Consider the following 26,504-nt stretch of genomic DNA (forward strand, 5'->3'; position numbering starts at 1 on the left):
GATTTTGAACACCTCTATCAAATCTCCTCTTAAACTTCTCTGCTCTGAACACAACCCCAGCTTCTCCAGTCTCTCCACATAACTGAAATCCCTCATCCCATACACCATTCTAGTAAATCTCTTTTGCACCCTCTCTAAATCCTTGACATCCTTCCTAAAGTGTGGTGCCCAGAATTGAACACAATACTCCAGCTGAGGCCTGACCAGTATTTTATAAAGGTTCAGCATAACTTCCTTGCTTTTGTACCGAATGCCTCTATTAATAAAGCCAAGGATCCCATATGCTTTTTTAACAGCATTCTCAACTTGTTCTGCCACCTTCAAAGATTTGTGTATGTGCATCCCCAGGTCTCTCTGTTCCTGCACTCTTTTTAAAATTGTACCATTTAGTTTATATTGCTTCTCCTCATTCTTCCTGCGAAAATGTATCACTTCACACTTCTCTGCATTAAATTTCATCGCCATGTGTCTGCCCATTTCACCAGTCTGTCAATGTCCTCCTGAAGTCAGTTAGTAACCTTCACATTGTTTACTACATTTCTAAGTTTCGAGTCATCTGCAAACTTTGAAATTATACCCTCTATACCAAATCCAGGTTATTAATATATATCAAAAAGAGCAGTGGTCCTAATACTGACCCCTGGGGGACAGCACTGTATACTTCCCTCCAGTCTGAAAAACAACCGTTCACCACTACTCTCTGTTTCCTGTCCCTTAGTCAATTCAGTATTCACGCTGCCACTGTCTTTTTAATCCCACTGTACTTTTATTAGAAGAGAATAGCAGGATTAACACAACTAGAAGCTGTTATTAATGTTATGAGGAAATCACCTTTTATATAAAAAAAGAGATTAGTCAGAAATGATATCCGGTTTACCTAGAACCTCAATAAACAACACCCAGATGAAATTTCGCAATTCTAGGAAGGGAAACAAAGAACTCTAAAGGCTCCTTGACATTTAAAGTACAGATTTCTGTGTAATGTAATGGGCAAAATACCAGAGTTAGAAATCCAAATGATGATTGGTACTAAAGTTACGTTCACACGAAAGTGGTCCTAACACTTTTGTTCTGACCAGATTTCCTAAACAAAGCTCTTGCTTTATGATGAATGCTGCTTTGAGGTGGAATACTCCATTGTTGGAGTCTATTTTCACCTAGAAACTGAAGCTTGCCTGTACAAAATCCGATCTGTTCCCCGAAGGCTTATTTTCCTTTTACCAATCTCACCTTTAGTGTCAGCCGTGGCTCAGTGGGCAGCACTCTCGCCTCTGAATCAGAAGGTCGTTGGTTGAAGTCCCCACTCCAGAGACATGAGCACATAATCCAGGCTGACACTCCCAGTGCAGTACTGAGGGAGTGCTGCAGCGTCGAAGGAGACGTTAAGCAGAGGACCCGTCTGCCCTCTCAGATGGACGTAAAAAAATCCCATGGCACTACTTCGAAAAAGAGAAGGGGAGTTCTCCCCAATGTCCTGGCCAATATTTATCCCTCCACCAACATCACTAAAACAAATTATCTGGTCATTATCACATTACTGTTGTGGGAAATTGGCTGCTGTGTTTCCTTCATTACAACAATGGCTACACTTCAAAAATACTTCATTGGCTGTGATGCGCTTTGAGACGTCCTGAGGTCATGAAGGGCGCTATATAAATGCAAGTCTTTCTTTTCTTTATTTTTTCAGCTTAGAGAAGGAAACCTGGCTTGAATCAGGGGTGGGCAGGTGGTCCTCTCCTGCATTGAACGAGCACACTTCCTGTGGTTCAAGTGAGGGCCAGACTGACCGTAGGTAAAAGCATCATAGCTTGAGCTTTGAATTTTGATTTGGGCAGCAGTGCCCCCACCTCCAATCACAACTCAATTTTTAAAAAACGCTGTGGTGAGGGTGGGGAGAGCCTCACCAAAACTCTACCAAAAATACATTGAGTCCATTAAGTCCATCAAGGTCGACCTGAAACATTAACTCTGTTTCTTTCTCCACAGATGCTGCCTGACTTGCTGAGCTTCTCCAGCATTTTCTGTTTTTATTTTAAATAAAGCAGATAAATAGATTCATATCCCCAGGAACACTGTACACATGGGGGTAAATTTTGACTTTACAATCCTGCCGTTATGGAACCCATGTGATTTTCTTTCCATTGAAATCAATGGAATAAAAATCGGGTGGGGCTTCTATAGTAGGCGGCCAATCCACTCCACCAGATTAACATCCATGTGGTGAAGATGAACATTTACCCCATGGTTGCAAGATAATTAGGGACAGTGGAGATCATGGGCAGAAAAAAAAAATCTAAACCACTGGAGAAATTTAAGGTCTGACGCATCTCGTCTTAAAGCCCTGGAGAAGCCCGTCTATGGTATCGTGAGGACAGAAGGCTCCAAAGCCTGCTGAACTCCCAAGATCAGGAGGAACCTGTAGCCGAAAAGGCATTGGCTCAGAAAAGGAGTGAAGTGGCTGCAATTGCAAAGCACTCTCCTCAGTAACACAGACTAATTGGGATAAAACGATGGGGGGACTCTGTGTTGCACCTTCTCAAATCTGGAACCATGGATGAAGTTGTCTCTACTCTATCCTTGGTAAACAGATCTCATCCCCTTACATAGATGCTGGTCTATTCTCTGAGAAGTAAAGACTTGAATACCATAGGACTGGATAACTTAAATGGAAGATGTGCGTATAGACCAGAATGTAACATAATAAGCAAAGTGTGATTCAGTCAACCTTCCAATCAAACCAATTCAAACAGTGATATGAAGAGAAACTACTTTTTACCTTACAAGTGCTAAAATGAGATTCCACATGCCGCAAAATGGTCAAACGTCTGTACAAATTAATTACCATTTTCTTAAAGGGGCAAGGGCCCAAAGATCTGAATTGTCCAAATTGAGCAAGCCTTGCATATTTGATAATGAGCCTGAACTGAGCAGTTTTGAAAGGTTTTTTTTTGTCTTGTTTGGAGTCCGTCCCTAAATTATGGCAGGTGAGGTCGAAAAAGAATCTGAGAGGGAACAAGGCAAAAAGAAAAGGAAAAAGGAACCTCCACACCCTTCCTCAGCCTGACCTACACGAGCTCTTCCTCCCTCCTCTCTGCTCGCCCCCCTCCCCCGGCGGCCTACCAGCGCAGGCCTTGACGTGGCCTTCCTGCACGTCAGAGAGCCAGCCTCTCAATCTGGCCGGCCACCGGCCAGGAAACAGAGGAAAAAAAATGTAAACAAGGCAGTGCCGTCAAATTTGGCAGGATCTCCGTGTTACCCACATTTATGGTTTTCCCGGCCGCTACTATCCCCCTCCTGACCAGGAGGGGCAGGAGTGGGGCCCAGAGGAGCACAAGGAAACCTGGGCCCTCCCTTACTCCGGGCTTCACACCTTCCTCCCCTCCTCGAGCCTTCGCCACCCCCCCCCCCCCCCCCCCCCGCCTCCCGACCGCCTCCTCTTACCACTTACCCTGGCTGCGGCCTCCTACCTCTTCCACTCCTGCCTGACGGCCAGTTAATGCGTCTAGCCAGGTTCGGGCGGGACTCCAAAGTTATGGCAACGTGGCCCGGCCGTTCAGATCGGCAAGCCCTCCGCGTCCCAGGACTGCTTGGATGTGCCGCCCTCTCTGAGACCCGCTCACACCTCATCCCCCAACCCCACCCACCCGCCCCACTGTTAAAATCAGAGCCAAAGTTAGTTTTCACTACAGAATGTTTTCATCTGACCAAAATGTACCTTAATCTCAACATCAAAAGAGCACAGCCGACTGCACCAATGTGATTTTTAATTTTGAGTTGTTATACCAAGCCAACTTAAGTAACTTTAAGATTAATGTCAATTTATGAAGAATGCTGGACAGAATTGCACTGTGCCAAACATCAGCTGGATTAAGACAAACCAAACTCATGCCATTAACAACTCTAACTGCCAGCAAAATAGGAGAAGACTTTCAGTCAGTCAACTGAGCAGATTCAAATCGGGTCAGGGGTGAAAGGTCAGCGCACTGGTGCCAGCGGTAACCCTTGCAACTTTCTCTTTGAATTGGCGCCATCTTGATACAACTGGTGGTTGACAAGACTTGTTTTGTTTGCTTACAAACGCAAGATGCAATTGTTTAAATTGTATTGGAGCACATTTGGTCACATCACAATGAAAATGGCAGATAGCTCTTGTTCTCAAAGTAAGAAAAATTTCACCAAAAAACTTTTTGAAGAAGACAATATCCCTTTAATAGTAACTCTTCAGCCTTTCCTCCAATGCTCCTTTTACCCATTCTTTCGGTTTCAGTTTCACTTTGTTTTTCCAGCCTCTCTCTCGTTTTGTTTTCGCCGGCCTCTGCCTGTTGGAATGACCAGGCCTCTACAGGGTCCTAAAGACCCGGACAGTCTCTTTTACAGGAAAAGAATGGTAACAGTAAAAGAGTTTGGTAAGTGGACTAAAAATTGGGAAAGAGCTACTGAAGTAGGCAAGCCTATCTTCATAAATAAGATAAGTTATTTATTTCTTCATTCGTTAACTTCCTCATACCAAGGAATTGAGCTTCTGCCTGAGGCATTGGAGGTGATTTTAAACCCCAAGAACGGGTGAGTTGGGGGTGGGTGAGAGTTGAAAATAGTTGGTTTTTGGGTCGCGACTGCAACCCGACTTTATTTCCGGGTTTAATGCCGGCACGGAAAAGTACAGGCTTCCCACTGGGAATGCCAAGTCCGAAAATTTTGCAGTTGCAACCCAAAAAAACAACTATTTTCAACTCCCACCCGTCCCCAACCCACCCATTCTTGGGGTTTAAAATCACCCCCATTATAAAGAATAGACTTCCAGATCTGTGCCTCTGACCCATATTGGCATTAATGTTCAAAGCCAAACCGTAGCATTGTTAAGCAATGATTAGGCTAAGTAGTAAATGTTAGAAATTCCAGGCCACCCTTTCAAAATTAGCCTCTTATTTGAATTCATCGTCCTTCTGTCCTCCTTAAAGCTCTCGGTCGTATAATTTTTCGTCCCCATTATCATGGCCGTCCCCTTCATCTCCCATGGTCTCAATCACAGACAGGGCTATCTCCGATAAGCTCCTTGTGTCCCTCACCACCCACGTACCCTTACACCCTTCTCACACTACTTCTGCATCTGCTCCAGGAAAAAACTCTCCCAAAGTCACTTATAGCTGCACTTTTAAACTCCAAACAAGTCTAGTCTTTGGCCCTCCATTCACCATGATACGTCTGCAGCCATCAATTTGCTCGCCCCTCCCTCACCTCACTTTTGATGCCCTTACTTTCTAAATGGTAAAAAGTTAAAAACAGTGGATGTCCAAAGGGACTTAGGGGTTCAGGTACATAGATCATTGAAGTGTCATGAACAGGTGCAGAAAATAATCAATAAGGCTAATGGAATGCTGGCCTTTATATCTGGAGGACTAGAATACAAGGGGGCAGAAGTTATGCTGCGGCTATACAAAACCCTGGTTAGACCGCACCTGGAGTACTGTGAGCAGTTCTGGGCATCGGACCTTCGGAAAGACATATTGGCCTTGGAGGGAGTGCAGCGTAGGTTTACTAGAATGATACCCGGACTTCAAGGGTTAAGTTACGAGGAGAGATTACACAAATTGGGGTTGTATTCTCTAGAGTTTCGAAGGTTAAGGGGTGATCTGATTGAAATTTATAAGATATTAAGGGGAACAGATAGGGTGGATAGAGAGAAACTATTTCCGCTGGTTGGGGATTCTAGGAGTAGGGGGAACAGTCTAAAAATTAGAGCCAGACCTTTCAGGAGTGAGGTTAGAAAACATTTCGACACACAAAGGGTGGTAGACATTTGGAACTCTTCCGCAAACAGCAATTAATACTAGCTCAATTGCTAAATTTAAATCTGAGATAGATAGCTTTTTGGCAACCAAAGGTATTAAGGGACATGGGCCAAAGGCAGGTATATGGAGTTAGATCACAGATCAGCCATGATCTTATCAAATGGCGGAGCAGGCAGGAGGGGCTGAATGGCCTACTCCTGTTCCTATGTTGTCCCTCGCAAAACCTTTACTGTCTCCCATCTTGGACGGTCCTTCTGGTATAAAATGTTAACACTAGTGCTAAAAACTGAACAACATTTGCTGCACTCCTGTAACTTTAAATCCTGTTCAAAATAGGAGCAAGTCAAATATTTAAATAAAAACCAGTAAAAGGCAGCACTGGGATGCGGGAGGGGTGGGGACAGGTGTGAACAATTAGGCTTTAATTGGCCGTAACAAGTTTGCGATCAAGATTTTAGTGCCACTGTGTAACCAGCAGTTCCATTGGATGCACCATTTCTCGCTGTTTACTCAATTCTCCCTTTCCCTGCCAGGTTTACTTGTGACCTCCGTTGGTACCAGTTGAAAATTCCAGCGTTACTTCAAATGAAGCGGTTTGGCAGAAAAAGTTGCTCATCCAGAAAGAAGCAAACCGGGCCAATAGCTCATGCCAGAGCACAGACTGTGGCACTTGCAATAAACGCACATATCTGAAGCTGTCAACTTGTCTGTTCTGTTCACAGATGCCGCCTGACGTGTTGAATTTCTCCAGACGTTTCTGGTTTTGTTACACTTTCTGAAGCTCGGTGTAATCAGTAAGCCCTGCTACTGACAGGAGACAGCAGGCCATTGGCACGACTTGCATAAGCCAAGAGAAGGGTTGTGTAACAGATGGTAAAATTTTTAAAATAAACTCTTAAAGGGACGATACACATACTCGGTCCTGGGGCAGTGTTTGTGGGTCTGCATCACTTGTGCAGTACAGAGCCTTGACTTTGCAGAATTTCTTTATTTAGTATACGCACAGGGAGCGTGGTGGGGGCACCAGTGGGATATCCCACAAACCAACTGCTCTTATGATGATGCTAGGGAAATTTAAAGGGATGCAGCCACTTAAAGGTAAGTGTCCACATGGTGGGGGGGGAGCAGGGGGCAAAAAAAAAAATAACATTTCAGCCTTTCTAAACGCTGAAAATAGTTTTTGAATATTTGTCAACCTTTCCAAAAAACCTTTCAGAAAAAAAGTGGCTGGCAGAAAAACAAGGGAGGGGTGAAATGGAAGTCGTGGGAAAGTGGCAGACTGGCACAGCACCCGACTCCCTGCTTGATGGCTAACAATGTGTAAAACCAACCAGAAAATTGGGCAAAAAGGACCTATGATTTCCCAATACTTGTTCCTGGGGCGCTTGAAAGTTTATCCTGAAATTTGCACGCTAGTGCACAGAATGCAGCCACCTAAAAAAACATGGCAAAGACCCTCTCGACCAGTTTTCCAATCCTCCTGTGTCTGTTCTTCACCTGTGCAGCTGAGCACAATATCTACCCCACGGTCTGGAGGATAATGCGTAAGGAAAACATGAGACAGAAGTAAAACAACTACAGTCTAATCCTACAACATGCAAACACATGACATACGGAATTGAAGGAAGGACCAGTTGGTCCATCAAGCCTGATGGCTGGAGCATCATGACTAAACATTTCCTCTCCCCCTCCACCCCCCCACCACGTAATCAAAAAAAACCCAGGAAAAAAACCCAGGGCCAATAAGGGAAAAAAATACCCTGGAAAATTCCTCTCCGACCCCTTCAGGTGATCGAAACCAGTGCAGGAGATCTCACGGACCAAATAATCCTCTGAATTCAACTGGTCTGATTTTGTTTTCTGGCACAGAAAATGATTGAGTTATCAGAAGTAGACTGTGTTACATTGCAGATAATTTCCTGTATGAAAACTGTGATGATTTTATACATGACAGGATATGGGACAACCAAGTGTCACACACAATATTATTTCTAACCTTCTTCACAGAGTGCTGATGGAGCAGTTAGACCTTTCTGTGGGCACGCCCATCCAGCCTCACAAAGTCTACAGTTCAGGATGTGTCCTACGCCGCTGATTGGATTGTAGCTTCCTGGAGGACAGGGTAAAGGGGAGGTGCTAGCAGAAGTAAGTGTTCCGTAGGGACAATAATGACCAGCTGGGCAAGTGAAGCATTCGTCCGCTCCTATGTCGAAGAGATTAAAGAGAAAATAACATTTTGGGATACAGTAGATACGAGTAATTTGAGACATGACGTGTGGTAAGTGTAGCAGGCTTGGGAGGGAAAAGGTGACTTTGGACCTATGGTTCCCAAAGCTCTCCACCACTGTGGTTTTCTTCGCCCCATGTCTAGGTCTGTTGTGAGCTAATTGATGGAGATATGCTGATAGGGTTAGATGAAGTAGATTTCCAGATCTAACTTTCTCATGATGTTTCCTATCTTATAGTAATAAGGTCACCTCTGAGTTGCCTTCTTTCAAGGCTGAAAAAAACCATGGCGGTAATTTTAACCGGGAGAAGAGTGTAAAATGGGTGATATTAATTCAGCCGCCCCTTATACATCTCTCCCAATTTTCATTTAATTTGAAGTCATATCGACCGTTTTACACTTATTACCCAAAATCAAAATGATCCCCTATGTTTCTCTTGCTTAACTATCCAGTAGCTATGAGTCGTTGTACATGTGCTGTACATGGGAATCAAAAGTGATCAGATCACAGACCCAACCTTTACTTAGAACTGAACAGGAAATAACACCAGCCAACGTCAGTGCATTGCTAACTGGAGAGTGACCAACCATGAAAATCAATCGTCAACAGTACATATTCTGCATAGGACCACCAGGCATCTACGTGTATTTGTGTACATATACATTCACAGCTCACGGACCTGTGACTTCCTATTAACAGCTATGTGTGTAATGTTACTGCAAAAGTAAAGATGACCTATAAATTATAAAACAGGATTACAATCAATGCCATCTTATGGGAGGTGAAGCTTTCTAATCTATTTACTGTGTAAACATTTTTACTGCTTTGGAGAAAGGGAGCTGCCAAAAGACAAGATTAGCATCTTATCGTGGGCAACATGACTTTTTCTGTGCAACATAGTGCAGAAATCCACGTAGCCCTTCCCTCACTCCACTTTTCCAATGACGTGCAACTAGTCATCGGGTTGTAAGTTACCTCAAAAGGGACACTAAAAGGTGCTTCTTCATCTCCCTTCCCTCCCCAGTTAAAAGAACAATAGATATCAGCATACAGGGCCTGAGGAAGGAATGCACGATAGCATGTTTCCATAATAGCAGGGTTCTCCTTGCTACTCTCAAGTTTATTGGTTCCTAAACACTGCAAGTACTTGGTTGACCCCTGGGAAATCTTGGCACAATAGTTAGAGAAGTTACATTGCAGAAGGAGGCCATTTGGATAATCTTACTCGCCTGTGCTTACAGTGGGGAACCTCACCCACTGGGGGTCCATACGGGCATGCTCACATCCATTATGGGGGAGGGGTGTAAAATCGGTCCCACGTGGGATCATTTACCGCCTTTCAAGGGAGCCTCACTGACAGGAGCTCATATCAGATATTCGGTGCATGTTGTGTATGATTTCCTAATCATTGTTTCAAATGTCCAAATTGTCGATATGTGCTGTTGACATGTAAGCCACCTCAGAGCATGAGCATAGAAAATAAACTCCTATAGAGCACAAATATAGAATATAAAGTCCTATAGAACATGAATATAGAACCTAAACCCCTATAGAACATGAATATAGAATATAAACCCCTATAGAACATGAATATAGAATATAAACACCTATAGAACATGAATATAGAATATAAACTCCTATGGAACATGAATATAGAATATAAACTCCTATAGAGCATGCATATAGAATATAAACTCCTATAGAACATGAATATAGAATATAAACACCTATAGAACATGAATATAGAATATAAACTCCTATAGAGCATGAATATAGAATATAAACTCCTATAAAACACAAATATAGAATCTAAACTCCTATGGAACATGAATATAGAATCTAAACTCCTATAGAACATGAATATAGAATCTAAACTCCAATAGAACATGAATATAGAATCTAAACTCCTATCGAGCATGAATATAGAATATAAACACCTATAGAACATGAATATAGAATATAAACTCCTATGGAACATGAATATAGAATATAAACTCCTATAGAGCATGCATATAGAATATAAACTCCTATAGAGCATGAATATAGAATATAAACACCTATAGAACATGAATATAGAATATAAACTCCTATAGAGCATGAATATAGAATATAAACTCCTATAAAACACAAATATAGAATCTAAACTCCTATGGAACATGAATATAGAATCTAAACTCCTATAGAACATGAATATAGAATCTAAACTCCTATAGAGCATGAATATAGAATATAAACTCCTATAGAACACAAATATAGAATATAAACTCCTATAGAACATGAATATAGAATCTAAACTCCTATAGAGCATTAATATAGAATCTAAAGTCCTACAGAGCACAAATATAGAATATAAACTCCAATAGAGCATTAATATAGAATATAAAGTCCTACAGAACATAAATATAGAATATAAACTCCAATAGAGCATGAATATATACCATCATATTGCAATGAACAAACTCTTTTTTGAAGATCAAGATCATCCCTTGAAAGTCAGTTCAATTCAATTCAATTCAATTCAAACAGTAAAGTTATTACTAAATTGCATTAAATGAATGGTGATTCTTAATATATTTTTCTCTGTTGCTTCGAGCTGAGTTTTTTCCTGCCAATTTTCTCCCCTTTTCTCCAGGAACCACTGCTTCACGCTAGTGGACAGTTCAGCAGCATCAGCAGTCGATTACCTCATCCAACAAGAGAACATTCTTCATGTGTGAGCTTTGAGAGCAAGTATCATAGTGCTGGAAGGCACTTCAGCCAAGCCCAATCCTGTTCTTACTCAACATTCATAGGAACATAGGTGCAAGTCATTGAGCTCCTCGAACCTGTTCCGCCATTCAATTAGATCATGGCTGATTCATACCTCAACTCCATATACGCACTTTTGCTCCATTTCCCTTAATAACATTACCTAACATGTACCTTCTGGCAGGAGTCACTAGATAGCGTCCAGAAGAGCAAATTGTGGCAAATTTTTCCACTCCCTCATGCAGGCAGTTAAAACCATTGTGGCTCTCTAACTGCTGTCCACCTCAGTTGACGTTGGTTGACGCAGCACTGGGGAAGTGTTGTTAATTAATATTTGCATTTTATATAATAATCAATTCATATTACCTTTCCCAAAGAGAGAATTTAGAAGAAATTTAATCTATAAAATTCTAATAAATTTGCGCTAATAATGCGTCCTTGTAAGCAGTATTTTTCGCACAAATCCACTAGATGTTTGCCGTTTTCGACATATCCCAATAGTGATCAACTTACTTTGCAGGCCAGTCCAGTTGCTAAAGGTGCCCACAGGACATGAACGGAGAGAATCGGGCCTCTGGCCTTCGGTGCAAAAGAATCCTGAGGGGCAGCGAGTGTCTGGATCCACGGTGCTCTGTCTGCATAACCAGCCAGCAGGACAGGGCAAGCACTGCTCCTGAGTCGCAGCTGCTGTCTGGTTGTTGTAGGTTCCAGCTGCAAAGAGATTATGTGGAAAACTCAAAATTTTATAGGGGAAAGAAAGAACGAACTTGCACTGATAGAGAATCTTTCATGACCTTAGGACGACCCAAAGCGCTTTACATCCAATGTAGTACAGTAGTCACCGTTGTAACGTAGGAAACACGGCAGCCAATTTGCGCACAGCAAGGTCCCACAAACAGCAATGTGATAATGACCAGATAATCTGTTTTTAGTGATGTTGATTGTGGGATAAATATTGGCCAGGACACCGGAGAGCACTCCCCTGCTCTTCTTCGAAATAGTGTCATGGGATCTTATATGTCCACCTGAGAGGCAGTTTAACATCTCATTCAAAAGACAGCACCTCCGACAGTGCAGCACTCCCTCAGCTCTGCACTGGAGTGTCAGCCTAGATTTTGTGCTCAAGTCTCTGGATGTGGAGATGCCGGTGATGGACTGGGGTGGACAAATGTAAGGAATCTTACAACACCAGGTTATAGTCCAACAGTTTTATTTGAAAATCACAAGCTTTTGGAGATTATCTCCTTCGTCAGGTGAGTTCATGTCACGCTACACGTAACCCCACCAGCAGGGAAAAAAAAGTTATCTGTTTTTAATACAACTGGACATTCTCTCTCTCTCTCTCTGCCTTTCGGGTCTCTTTCTCTCTTTGTCTGTGTAATTTGACCCATTGTGTATTCAGTATACTGGGACGTACTGTTTTCCGTGGCTAACCTGTCTGAACACCAACGACACCTTTTGATTGGTGTGATCGTGTCCCAGCCTAATATAAGATATGCGATTTGAGAACCTCTCATTCACTCACTCACCTGACAAAGGAGATAATCTCCGAAAGCTTGTGATTTTCAAATAAAACTGTTGGACTATAACCTGGTGTTGTAAGGTTCCTTATACAAGTCTCTGGAGTGGGTCTTGAATCCACAACCTTCTGATTCAGAGGTGATGGTGCCGTCACTGAGCCACAGCTGACACCTGTAGTCAACCATGGGATTGGAGTCACATGTAAGCCAGATACAGTAGGGATGGCAAGTGCTCTTCCTGAAAGGACATTAGTGAACCAGTTGGGTTTTTACGACAATTTGGCAGCTTCCATGGTGCTAGCCCACAAATTACCATTTTTACTAAATTCAATTTCCCAACGTGTCAGATGGGATTTGAACTCAACCTTTGGGTTGCCAGTCAACCGTTCTCATTGAACATTAAATTCTGCTCAGCATGCCAAAACCCTGAGGAATTCTAATATGAGGAGAGGGATTTGGTGAAGCAATCGCCCCATGTGAAACTTGTTGATTAAAAATCAGGAATGAGGCTTGTTGGATTTTCCTCAGTAACCAATAGATAACCATAATTTTTTGCAGCCTGCAATAGAATCAACAAGACACCAAATCTGTTACTAGTAGACGGAAACGATAGTGCGAGCTAGAAAACCCGCTGCGACATACATCAATGGCAACTTTCATTTATGTCTAATTTTGCTCACTAGCTGGTAATTCCAGGAAAGTCTGTTCAAAGTGCATCAGCTGCTTGAATCTCACCCCCTTAAGCGCTGTAAAATTCAAGCGGATTGTTCAGGTGAGTTTAAAGTTTCACACCTTAATTTATTGCTCAAAAGATCAGAATACTCAAACTGCCAGAAGCATTTTATCGAATTCCAGTATGACAGAGATCATTTTAACCAATCAAAATATCTTCCCTACTCTTATATAATGGCAGAAGATTCCAATTGTGCTGCACTGTTAATTTGCATTTCTTCCTTGTACATAAAGCCAACTGTGCTATTTTATTTAAATTGCTTCATTGGAATAAATGGCTAATTCAAATTCTTTTAGCCACAAAAATTTTTTTTTAACAGGAGCAGACTTAACGTTTAATAATGATTCAGCAATGCCAGCTCCAGACTGCAAAAATTAAACTTCTCTCCCAGAAACCACCAAACCCCTCTCCACATTCCTAAAGCTTGTAAGCAAATATTTCATTAAGGTTCTTTTTATATTAGAACTAGATTTTTAAAAATGCATTAGAATTTTTATTTAGCTACTGGTCCCCTCACTCACTATCTCAGGAAATAAATAAAGATTCTGTAACACTCGTAAATGTACAGTGCGTCATGAAAAATTTGAGGAAACCTGGGAGTTATGTGAATTTTTAGCATTTTCTTAATTTTTTTTACTGGTCTAGAAGATTTTTTTGTGGGGGAGGGTAGGCCGGAGAGGGATGTGTCGAAGATCTCATCTCATAGAGTCATAGAGTTATACAGCACGGATAGAGGCCCTTCGGCCCATCGTGTCCGCGCCGGCCATCAGCCCTGTCTACTCTAATCCCATATTCCAGCATTTGGTCCGTAGCCTTGTATGATATGGCATTTCAAGTGCTCATCCAAATGCTTCTTGAATGTTGTGAGGGTTCCTGCCTCCACAACCCTTTCAGGCAGTGAGTTCCAGACTCCAACCACCCTCTGGGTGAAAAAGTTCTTTCTCAAATCCCCTCTAAACCTCCCGCCTTTTACCTTGAATCTATGTCCCCTTGTTATAGTACCCTCAACGAAGGGAAAAAGCTCCTCAGTATCCATCCTATCTGTGCCCCTCATAATTTTGTACACCTCAATCATGTCCCCCCTCAGCCTCCTCTGCTCCAAGGAAAACAAACCCAATCTTCCCAGTCTCTCTTCATAGCTGAAGCGCTCCAGCCCTGGTAACATCCTGGTGAATCTCCTCTGCACCCTCTCCAAAGCGATCACATCCTTCCTGTAGTGTGGCGACCAGAACTGCACACAGTACTCCAGCTGTGGCCTAACCAGTGTTTTATACAGCTCCATCATAACCTCCTTGCTCTTATATTCTATGCCTTGGCTAATAAATTGTAAACAATTTTACAACACCAAGTTATAGTCCAGCAATTTTATTTTAAATTCACAAGCTTTCGGAGATTTTCTCCTTCCTCAGGCAAATGTTTCAAAATAAAATTGCTGGACTATAACTTGGTGTTGTAAAATTGTTTACAATTGTCAACCCCAGTCCATCACCGGCATCTCCACATCTTGGCTAATAAAGGCAAGTATCCCATATGCCTTCTTTACCACCTTATCTACCTGTTCCGCCGCCTTCAGGGATCTGTGAACTTGCACACCAAGATCCCTCTGACCCTCTGTCTTGCCTAGGGTCCGATCCTAGGCAAGCTATTGCAGAAAATAAAGTTAATTAATAGTGATATTGTATACTGTTACTCTGCAGCCAAATCAGTCCTTATGCCACCAGTTAATGTACAAGTGATCACCTCCATCACCTAGAAGGACAAGGGCAGCAGGTGCAGGGAAACAGTATCACCTCCAAGTTCCCCTCCAAGCCGCACACCATCCTGACTTGGAAATATATCGCCGTTCCTTCATCGTCGCTGGGTCAAAATCCTGGAACTCCCTACCCAACAGCACTGTGGGAGAACCTTCACCATATGGACTGCAGTAGTTCAGGACGGTGACCCACCCCCACCTTCTCAGAGCAACTAGGGATGGGCAATAGATGCCAGCCTTACCAGTGACGCCCACATCCCGAGAGTGAGTTTTTCAAAAAGGCTTCGGCCTTCAGCTCCAAACTGTGTAGTTTCCACTTTCAATTAAAAATTCAGATGACTGCTTCTAATCAAGGTACCAAATGAATATTTTGAACATAGATCAGTTTAGTTTGTTGATTTAAAATGCTGATAGCTTTATCGTGCAAGTCACAAGATCTTGTGAGTGGATCGAAATGATGCTTTAATCAATGTGAATGACAGGAATCTTGTGCGTCAAGTAATTCCCAGCAGATACAAATGTTACTTTCCTGCTGGTTGGGTCCTGAGAAATCCAGTTTGTTAATTCACTCTGCTACACTGTCAGACCCAACAATCCTTTCAAGCCACCTTTCACCAATTCATACATGGACCTAGATAGCGAGTGTTGAGAGGCTATTTGACTGTGGCAGGCATCATAACCAAATCTTACACGGTTCTCACCATCATCCAGTCACTCACTTTACAGCAAGAGTTACTGGACTACAATCAGGAAGGTGAGCCCTGGCTGATTTATCTCCTCCCAGCCAAGGGCACCAAGGCCAACTGTAGTTTCCCCATCAACTACCCCATTTGGGATCAGCTAAATCATCACAGGCCAGGAATTGAACCTGGAACTTTCTGCTCTGTATCCTTCCTTCAAAACCAGGCTGTAGCAGCAGATACGACAAAACCAGAAATGGAGCACAACAAAAAAAAAAGATATCGTCATCTTATGAATTAAGTTGATGCTCATGCTTGATTTACAGTCTTGTATGTAATTCTGACACAGGCCTAGATTTTAGAAATTAATGTTCCCAGCACAAGACAGGAGCGCATAGTGGGACTTCAGGCATAGATGCCAGTGTGCTCACATGATTTTCTATCCATTAATTTTAGTAGATGGATAATTGTGCAGGATGCACTGACTTCTGTGCCCAAATTCCCAATATGCACGCCCATTAGGTGAAGTCCTGCACGATAAATTCATAAAATCTATCGCACGCTCCTTAGCTTTTAAGGTGTCATTATACTACACATGCCAGTCGGAGACTATAACTGTGCAAAGTAACATGGGACCAGCAGGCCACGGTTATACTAATGGCTACCCCATTGCTCTCTGCCCAAGTACAAGCGAGCTCTGTGAATGCATACTTCCACAGATGTGCAGAGCTCGACTGACCAGGATACAGCCATTGGGGCTATCAGGTCTCTGCTCGCATAAGAAGTGAAGCTCACATTTAGCATTGCGATGAGTTGCTTTTATTTTGCAGCGAGCATGAAGCTGAAGTTATGAGAGACTATCGCCTGGAGATGGTCTAAAATCCCTTGCCCAAGCATGACTTCATACCTACATTACATTCCACAGTTTGAGTCCATGCAAAACTATTTTGATTGGCAAGTCGATTTTCTATTGATGTTGTACCTGGGAAGTCACAATCAAGCATAGTCTTGAGATGAAGCAAAGTTAGAGAGTGGGGGAATATTTAACCAGGGCACATGGACATTGTAAAGGTATACCTTTCCCTTCTTGTTTTTATATAATACTTTTAAAAAAATCTTATTTATAGTTAAATAGCAAAACTTACAGCAATTTGCGAAGTGGAGCTGATTGGAGCATGCACAGTTCTCTGAAGTACAGGCTGAGAAACTGGGAGATACAAAATTGCTGCAGCGCCAACACTGGTGGAAGGGTGCAATTACGGTGTGACGTTTACATAGGCAGTTTCCATTATAAATTCCTACGGCCAGATTTATAATGGAAAAAGGTTGACACAAGAATTACATGCAAATGCATGATTTTCAATATATTCTGGATAGATATAAACTGTGGTATACCTGGCCAATTAAATGTGTACACTTTCCAATTGGTGTTTTAAATTTAAATGCACTAACATACCTTCATGTTTATGTTATGGTTGGTTGACTGCAGCATGAATTGCATGAGTCACAAGATGGGTTGAAAAATTAACAAATATTTGTTTTGCAAACACTGAACACTCAATAGAGAATTTTTATATGCGCGCATTTAATTTTCTTTGGTGGGTCCTTCATTGGGTTATTGGCGACACAGTCTATCTTATAAAGTTAAATTGCCTCCTTTGCCTCACCTGGACACGGAAAGTCTCCATAATTTCTTGTTCCCAGTGGGCAAAAGAACCCAGGAGGACATGGGTTCTTTTTACAGTCACTTAAGCCCTCTTCATCACAGTAATAACCTAGGCAAAACAAAGTTAAAATGTCAATTTTATGGACAAGATTATTCTACCAGATATAAAGCTACAAAACGTTTATCACAGGGAAGATTTCAATAAACTCCGACCTTTATTTAAATCATAGAATCATAGAAATTTACGGCACAGAATGAGGCCATTCTGCCCATTGTGTCTGTGCCGACCAAAAAAGAGCTATCCCACTTTCCAGCCCTTGATCCGTAGCCTTGTAGGTTCTGGCACATCAAGTGCAAATATCTTAATGGTGAATTACAGCCAGTAATAGTTATTGCCAGTTTATACAAGCCTATGTTGTCTCCTTGCCTGTACCAACTCACACCAAAGTCTGCAAAATTTTTCTGGACTGCAATTGGATTGCCAAACATATGCAGCAAAAATGAGGTTATCTCCCAATGCATAATCACAGAATAGAATCATAGATTTTTATAGCATAGAAGGTGGCAATTTGGCCCATCATGCCTGTTCCGGCTCTCTGCAAGAGCTATCCACTTAATCCCTTTCTCCATACCCTTTTAAATGTGCTTTTTTCAAATATATCAGCCTCGATTTTAAGTTGGGGTGGAATCGGTGTGTGCAGGGGGGCTGAGGCGAGTGACAAACACGCATGCCGAGGCCAACCAGATTTTGACTCCCTCTCCTCTTTTTCAAATATTCAGGCTTGAGCTCCGCCCGAACCCGGTAGGAATCACTGCCTGGCCGGCGGGCGGGAGTGGGAATTCGGACAGCAGCAGGCCGTCGCCAGCTACCCGTGGGAACGGTCTACAGCAGTCAGGTGAGGGGGGGAGGGGGGAGGGGGGAGGGGGGGGGGAAGGGGGGTCCAGAGGTGACCGCGATCAGTGGAGTGGGGGGAAGGGAGGCCCAAGGTTTAACTTCTTCAAAAAATTTAAACTTGCCCCTTCTGGACCTCGATCCTGCTCCCGGCAGGTTTGGCCCGGTGGGGGAAGCGGTCACTCGGAGGCCGGCCTGCATATTTAAAGAGGACCCCGCCAGCTTGGGGCAGGTGTTCTTGCCGCCTGCAATTTAAAATTGCAGTCGGTCAGATGGGGGCTGGAAAGGAGTGGGTGAGCCAGGCAGGGGGGAGTTACAATCAAGGCCATAGGATTGATTTCAGATAGTTCTTCTTCACACATTCAAATCTCATTCAATCCATATTGGACCGATTACAATGAGATACTTGTCCCTTAGATTAGAGTAGCTCTCTCCCTGAGGCAACTGCTTTTAAAAGTATTTGTGCCCTGCAACACGAAAGCAACACAGAAGACCACTGTTCCAATAACAATGCTACTCACACGTCGGAGCCAGCTTTATTACTCTGACATAAAGCCCAAACTATAAAAATGATCACAACACTCCACCACAGCGAACCACAAACATGTTCACATGTCCGCGTGCATTCATCTCCCGAGAGTTACCAACTAGTTTACTCATTTATTGCGACACCTCTGGGCATTTGACATGTTTTTAAATATCAAAGATATATAATCTTGCCACTTAGTTAACTGCAAAAACAAAAAGCTTCATTGAAGCTGGATTTTTGCCAGTTTTTTTTTGCTCCTCAAAGATAAAGTTGCAGAAATGAAGCAAATAATTGGCTGAAAACATCTGAAAAAAGAAAACATACAAGATAAGAACGACCAAAACATTTGAAGGGATTCGCAAAATTTCACATGTTCCCCCCCACCCCGAAGATTTACTGGAGTTATTAAAGAAACCCTGGTGTGACTGTTTTAAAAATCCAGGGTCTCTCAAAATGGCTGCGGTCAGACATATGGCCTAAAAGCCTGCTGGATTCTTCAACAACTCGGCAGGCTTCGTGTCTTAGACAGGTTTCTTTAAACAATGCAGCTGCATTCTAGCCCTGAGGCAAGCTATCAACATGGCCGGCCAACACATCAAAATTCGAGCAGGAAGTGATCGCAGGACAAAAGGTGAACCATCAAGGTACATTCGGAACAATGGTAAAGCAGTTAGCGAACAGATCGATACAGGAACCGGCCATTATGTAAATGGGCCAGAAATGAGGTCCTTTGTCTTAAAGCAGTTATGGAACTCAGAAATACAGGAATTGGCCATTAATGTAAATAGGCCAGAGATGGGGTCCTTTGTCTTACGTTTCGTGCTTAAATCAAACAATGAAGCAAGCTGATGAGGTACGAAAAAAACCTGTTACCAAGAGGGTATAACTGGTGGCTTCCCAGTATCTCTCTCTCTTTTCTCTTCGCCTCCTGGCCCGGTGTCCTATCTGTCTGCTAGCAGCTAAGAAGGAAGGCCATCCAGTAAACCTCGCAACCACATGTCGACGGCAGCAGCAGGCACAGGGGCCAGGCCTTTTCATCTGTTTCACCGGTGAGCATTAATTTTCTGGCCGCCACAAGACGACCTAGTTAGGTATAAAGGTGGGGGTTAAAGGGGTATTGCTAAAATTGTGATTTTAGAATTTTCCCTCGATGTGTCCGTTTCTTCCACTCCGATAAGTGTAAGACTGTATTACATCCATAGCGATTTCTTTCTTTTATCTTCTGTAATATACTGTTTACCTTGTAGTTTTAGTTTTCTTATTAATAAACATTGGTTTTCCTTGTACCAATCCACTGGTCTGTTCGTCTGTCTTTGTTACCACTCGATAAGTCCTCAGCTCAGAATCAGGAAGGGGTAAGCGATTCGCAACCGCACTGCGGGCAGGGCAGCTCAGGAAAACATAACTGGCTGACCTATTATAAGCCCGAGAAACAGTAAAAGAAACCCCTTACACATTGATAAAAAGGGAGAAAATAGAATATGAAAGTAAACTAGCAAGAAATATAAGAACGGATTGTCAGAGCTTCCACAAGTATGGAAAAAGGAAGAGAGTAGCAAAAGTAAACATGGGTCCCTTGGAGGCTGAGACAGGAGAAATGATAATGGGGAATCAGGAAATGGCAGCTGCGTTAAACAACTATTTTTTATCTGTCTTCACAGTAGAAGACACAAAAAGCATACCAAAAATAACGGGGAACCAAGGGGCAAATGAGAGTGAGAAACTTAAAACAATTAATATCACTAGAGAAAAAGCACTGGACAAACTAATGGGACTAAAAGCCAACAACTCCCCTAGACCTGATGGCCTATACTCGAGGGATCTAAAAGAGGTGGCTGCAGAGATAGTGGATGCATTGGTGATGATCTTCCAAAATTCTCTCGATTCTGGAACAGTCCCAGTGGATTGGATGGTAGCGGATGTTACCCCGCTATTCAAGAAGGGAGGGAGAGAGAAAACAGGGAACTACAGGCCAATTAGCCTGACATTGGTCGTCAGGAAAATGCTGGAAACCATTATTAAGGAAGTGGTAACAGAGCACTTAGAAAATCATAGTATGATTAGGCAGAGTCAACATGGTTTTATGAAAAGGAAATCACGTTTGAAAAATTTATTAGAGTTTTTTTGAGGATGTAATTAGCAGGGTAGATAAAGGAGAACCAATGGAGGTAGTATTATTGGATTTTCAAAAGGCATTCCATAAGGTGCCACATAAAAGGTTATTACACAAGATAAGGGCTCATGGGGTTGGGGGTAATATATTAGCATGGATAGAGGATTGGTTAAAGGACAGAAAACAGAGAGTAGGGATAAACGGGTCATTCTCAGGTTGGCAGGCTGTAACTAATGGGGTGCTGCAAGGATCAGTGCTTGGGCCTAGGTGGAAAAGTAAGCTGTGAGGAGGATGCAAAGAGTCTGCAAAGGGATATAGGCAGGTTAAGTGAGTGGGCAAGAAGGTGACAGATGGAGTACAATGTGGGGAAATTGAGGTTATTCACTTTGGTAGGAAGAATAGAGAAACTGAATATTTTTTAAATGGTGAGAAACTATTAAATGTTGGTGTTCAGAGAGACTTGGGTGTCCTCGTATAAGAAACACAAAAAGTTAGTATGCAGGTACAGCAAGCAATTAGGAAGGCAAATGGCATGTTGGCCTTTATTGTAAGGGGTTGGAGTACATGAGTAAGGACGTCTTACTACAGTTGTAAAGGACATTAGTGAGACCTCATCTGGAGTACTGCGTACAGTTTTGGTCTCCTTATCTAAGGAAGAATATACTTGCCTTAGAGGCGTTGCAACAAAGGTTCACTAGATTAATTCCTGGGTTGAGAGGGTTGTCCTATGAAGAGAGGATGAGTAGAATGGGCCAATACTCTCTGGAGTTTGGAGGAATAAGAGGTGATCTCATTGAAACATATAAGAATATGAGGGGGCTTGACAGGGTAGATGCTGAGAGATTGTTTCCCCTGGCTAGAGAGTCTAGAACTAGGGGGCATAATCACAGGATAAGGAATCGGCCATTCAAGACTGAGATGAGAAGGAATTTCTTCACTCAAAGGGTTATGAATCTTTGGAAGTCTCTACCCCAAAGGGCTGTGGTTGCTGAGTCATTGAATATATTCAAGGCTGAGTTAGATAGATTTTTGGATTCTGGGGGAATCAAGGGATATGGGGATCGGGCGGGAAAGTGGAGTTGAGGTTGAAGATCAGCCATGATCTGATTGAATGGCGGAGCAGGCTCGAGGGGTCGTATGGCCTACTCCTGCTCGTAGGCAGATTTATACGTTTTCAGCTTGTGCCCTTTGTTGCAGCGACCAGCAGGAATACAGCAACAGGAGGCAAGTGTTTAAACTGTTTTGTGTCTTTTGTGTAGGGCTAATATTACAACAATAAATCTGTGTCAGATGTTGGGCGGATTTGATGACTGTATTACTGCTGGTTGCTGCACAAGCTGAAAACATATAAATCTGCCTAGCCCCAGGGTGAGGATCTGGCATCTATCTGAGCCGATCAACAGATAGTGTACAATTTCTAATCAAAAACAAACATTCTGTTGACTTTAATGTTGCTTCAATATCAGCTTTCTCCATTCTTTCCCTCTCCCATTTTGATTTCAACTCATCATTTTTCTCCAAAAATCCTCCATTTTGAGTCATTTATACGTACCACACGGACAGGGCATACAGCCGTCTGAGAAGCTCCTGCTACCAGAATGAGGATTGCAGGTTCCCTTGGGACAGACGTACTCATTCTTCCCACTACAATATCTTCCCAGTGAGCAGATGTTTTCAGCTGGATTTGGACTCTTGGATCCTGGTCGGCATACATATCCTGCATGGCATGGAAGGCAGGAGGCAGACGAACCATGGGAATAAAATCCCTGTGGACATAGCTTTGGCTCTGTATAGAAGGAAAGGCTATTACTATTCACTGTCCCATTACACTGAAACATACAAGAGTATACTTTGTAATTTGCTGGGGGTGATGTGTACACAAACTACACGTGCGTGTGTGTCCTGTTTTTGAGTATACAACTGTTCAAGATACTGGGGTGATTTTAAGATATATTATATATAATTCTTGTTCTTGTACATTTCTGCAATATAAAATAGAAAATGTTGGAACAGCACAGTCAACATCTGTAAAGGTAGACAAGCATTTTAGTAAGGTTGGCAAAAATGGAATAAAAAGAGGGGAAGGGAGGGATAGAACCAGCAGATGCACCAAACACAGATAGGGGGTGGGTTAAATGACCTGCAAACCGCTCAATAGAAAACAGATGATATAAACGATCACACATTAGTTGCCATGTCATAAGTTGATGTTGAGGTCAGCGTAGATGACGTGGTCATGTTTTATATGTGATTTGTGCAACCTCATCTATCTCACTGCATTCTAATTCCATGTTTTAAGGTGTTACTAAGAAATATTAATTTCAATTCACATATTTTAAAGTTCTTGCAATGAAGATGACAACTGCAAATACCATAGCTACGGCAGGACCCAAAAGATAGTCAAGAAAGAGTTTGCAAGTGGTTATGTTTTAACAGAACACAAAGATATTCTAATGGAAATCAGAACTAGACTGGCCTTTATAAGTTGCTATAACATACTAATAGTATTTGACACATTGCTGTGTTTCATCTTGTTGGTAATGTTATTAAATGGGTCATTGATAGATATATCAGCAAAGGTGGCCACTGAAACAGCCCAATTGAAATACCCATTAAACTGCCTGCAGAGCCATGGGAACAGTTACTAATGCAAGTATATGAATACTCACTAGGAATAAATAAAGCACAGACCAATAATTATGTCGGCCATTTAACAATCATTGACTGATTATCCAATACTGGGTCCCAAAAGCTATAAACCTGTGAAAATTTGACTTTAAACAAACACTTTGTTTTCATTAAGCTTGCAACAGCTAATATAATCTCACAAATTTATGACTGTTGTACAGATTAAAATGAGAAGAGATGCAAATTAAAATAACTACTTCCAATTCACCATTGAGTTACCCAGATACAACAATAACTTGCATTTGTGTAATGTTTCATTGGTCAAAAAGATGTTTCAGAACATTTTATAGCGTGAAGAAAAAAAAAATGAGAAGGAAAGATACGGAGATGGAATTAGGGGATGGGGCCAAAAAAGCAGGAGAGGCGAAATACTTTATCTCGTCTGATAAACCATCAGTTTTGGTTTAAAAGGATATATATTTAATGTATTAAGAGGATGGACTGGATGGTACAGTGGGATAGACATAATGGGCGCAGTTTTTGATTCCTACCTGGACTGGTGAGATGAAAGGCTCCTCTGTCTGTCACTTGAGTTTGGACAGTCTTAACTTTAATCCTAGTTGATTCAAGTCAACAGCACAAAATGACCCACAAGTCAGAGTAGACTAACAACGAACCAGCAATCTCACTCAGAAAAGCTATTCGAATGACTGACATGGGGAGGAGAAACATGTTCTTACTGATGCAACAGGGAGTGCTCTCCGAGGTTAGGGTTAACGCACGTTACCGAGGCAACGTAGAGAAAAGTTTGCCCTTCAACGAGCCTGTGCTACACCTGACCATGATGAATTTAAAGGGAAGCTAGATAAACACATGAGGGAGAAAGGAATAGATGGATATGTTGATAGGGTTAGATGAAGGAAGGTGGTAGGAAGTTCGTGTGAAGCATAAACACTAGCATGGACCAGTTGGGCCGAATGGCCTGTTCCTGTGCTGTACATTCAATGTAATGCTAAGTAATGACGGGAGAGTGTATGATAACGACAAGGGATGTTAAATTGAAAAAGTCTTCCATCTGCTTGAAATTGGTTTACAGTAACAAGCCTTAGAAATTAGCAATGCAAGTTTCTATATTCTAAAACAAGCAGATTGGAACACGCAAGAAGGAACAAATTTACAGAGTTGAAGTCTAAGAAAGTACAAGCTTACCTGCTGGATCGGCACAGTAATACCCTGGTTCACAAGCAGTGCAGTTTGATGCCATCTGTCCACTGTAGTAACCAATGGGGCATTTTTTTGGTTTTTGAAATGGCTTTGGGCAATAAAAGCCAGCTTCACAGGCAAGGCATATAATTTGTTCTCCCATGGAATAGGTGCCAATTAGACATGACCTATGTTAGGCAAATCAAACATTCTTTCCATTGCATGTAATAAAACACAATTCTGTATGGTATCATCTATAAAAAATAATACTCTTAATAATCAACTGATTAGGGTGTGTGATACAACTAAACCTTATAAATCTTGATCACCAGTTTATATTGTGCAACTTATTCATCACAATAGTTTTAACAAGTTGTCTTATAATTCTGGCAGTCCCATCTTAGCCGGGTTCAGTTTTAGACACCATTTTTAAATGCAACTCGATCAAGAAATCACACAGTCAGAGAGAGAGAAAAAGAACTTGCATTTCTATAGCACCAGATCACGTTCCTCAAACATCAATGGTACAAGGTTTAGGGTCTTGCCTTAGATAGTTTCTCGGGTGCAGCAATGCTAGTCACTCCTGTAAGCAGTCTGAGCATTTTGTTATGGGGTGGTGTGCTTGTACTGCTTGTATTATATCTAACTCTACAATAGTGTGATGCAGGAATGTAATAATTGTACCCCCTTGTGATCTAAACTGGATATTTGTCTTTCACATAAGTGCTTCTTCAATCTCTTCAAAGACAGACCAAGAACACATTTGGTAAAACAAGGCTGCCATGCAGCGTAGTCATGGTTGTTATGTAAGAACATGTTGTAACCAATTTGCACAGAGGAAAGTCCCACAAACAGCAAATAAACAGCAAATGGGTTAAATGAACAGTTAATCTTTCTTAGTGATGTTAGTTAAGGGGTCAATGTTGATCAGTTCACCAAAGATAATGGAGTTTTTCTGAATAGTGCCATGGGATCTTTCCAGCCAACTGAACAGACAGGCAGAGTTTCCAAAAGACAGCACTTCTTGCAATGAGTTACTTCCTCAATATCAAACTAAAGCTGTCGGGAAAAAATTATGCTCAAGCCCATCGTGGGACTTAAATTCACAAGCTACTGACTCAGAGGTGAGAGTGCTACCAACAGTGGACACAAGCATGTATAATATATGCACCTTAGGACATTACTGTGGTGATAGGGATGGGGTCCTGAAAGGCAAAAAAAAGAGAATCATGGTTTTCTGGGACTTGCAGTAAACAGAGAGAAAAATACAAGAGAAACACAAAAGGAAAACTAATTTATCTTGCTACAATCTATTCTGCTAAGCAGTTATGTCTTTTTGTGAGCTGCCTTGCTCTCTGCTATTCAGAGTCACTACTTGTGCACCACATACATACATTATAAAAACAATGGATAGAGATGTGAAGTCTATCTCGAGGCTTGGACATGAAAGATGATGCTAAACATGTTCCAGAGTACTTCATCACATAAGTGAGCAAGTCACGGACATGTTCGATACAATTCCAGATACAGGAGATAAGAACTCTATGGTCAACATAAGCCAGCAATGTAGCAGAAAATAAAATCCAGTTTGATACCATATTTTGGAATCCTCTTCCAACAACTTGCATTTATATAGTGCCATTAACATCGTAAAACGTCCCAAGGTGCTTCACAGGAACGTTATCCAACAAAATTTGACACTGAGCCACATTTCCGTAAAAGCACAAACATTTCAAAAGAAACCAAAGTAGAATGTTAGGTCTCGAGAGTGTGGTAGCTAAACAGTTGTCTAGGGAATAAATAAAAATGTAACTAAATCTTGGCATATTCAGATTTATTGCACGTATCTTGTCCTGAAGGGATATATCCCAAGTCTGTGAACCTCGTTAAATCAGCGCTTTCATGTTTATCCAGCTAATGCCTTCAGTTTAGTTATGATCTGTTCCAACTACACAAATTCTTCGAGCAAACGGCTGGTCTGAATTAAAATATTTCCACAAAAATTCTATTGAGTAGGAAGGC

The 26,504-nt window shown here is 41.9% G+C and overlaps 1 protein-coding gene and 1 long non-coding RNA gene across 3 annotated transcripts; one reads left to right on the plus strand and one right to left on the minus strand.

Annotated features, from left to right (window-relative positions):
• The first annotated feature begins 1,724 nt into the window (after positions 1-1,724).
• On the plus strand, positions 1,725-6,483 carry LOC137301445 (uncharacterized). 2 transcript variants are annotated; one of them, XR_010958288.1, is made up of 3 exons: positions 1,725-1,792; positions 4,287-4,406; positions 6,323-6,483. It is a non-coding gene; the product is annotated as an uncharacterized lncRNA (long non-coding RNA). The 2 variants fall into 2 exon arrangements; XR_010958287.1 differs by lacking the exon at positions 1,725-1,792 and having other exon boundaries at positions 4,272-4,406.
• Positions 6,484-11,189: 4,706 nt separating this feature from the next.
• LOC137301262 (delta-like protein 4) lies at positions 11,190-24,550 on the minus strand. The gene is made up of 4 exons (XM_067970721.1): positions 24,489-24,550; positions 22,204-22,437; positions 17,119-17,226; positions 11,190-11,476 (listed from the first exon to the last, which is right to left on the minus strand). Exons 1-4 carry the CDS (start codon positions 24,541-24,543, stop codon positions 11,190-11,192), a joined length of 684 nt encoding a protein of 227 aa, XP_067826822.1. The 5' UTR covers positions 24,544-24,550.
• Between the last annotated feature and the right edge of the window lie 1,954 nt (positions 24,551-26,504).

The sequence above is a fragment of the Heptranchias perlo genome, chromosome 33 (genome assembly GCF_035084215.1).
Source record: "Heptranchias perlo isolate sHepPer1 chromosome 33, sHepPer1.hap1, whole genome shotgun sequence".
In the NCBI taxonomy this organism is placed as follows: Eukaryota; Metazoa; Chordata; class Chondrichthyes; order Hexanchiformes; family Hexanchidae; genus Heptranchias; species Heptranchias perlo.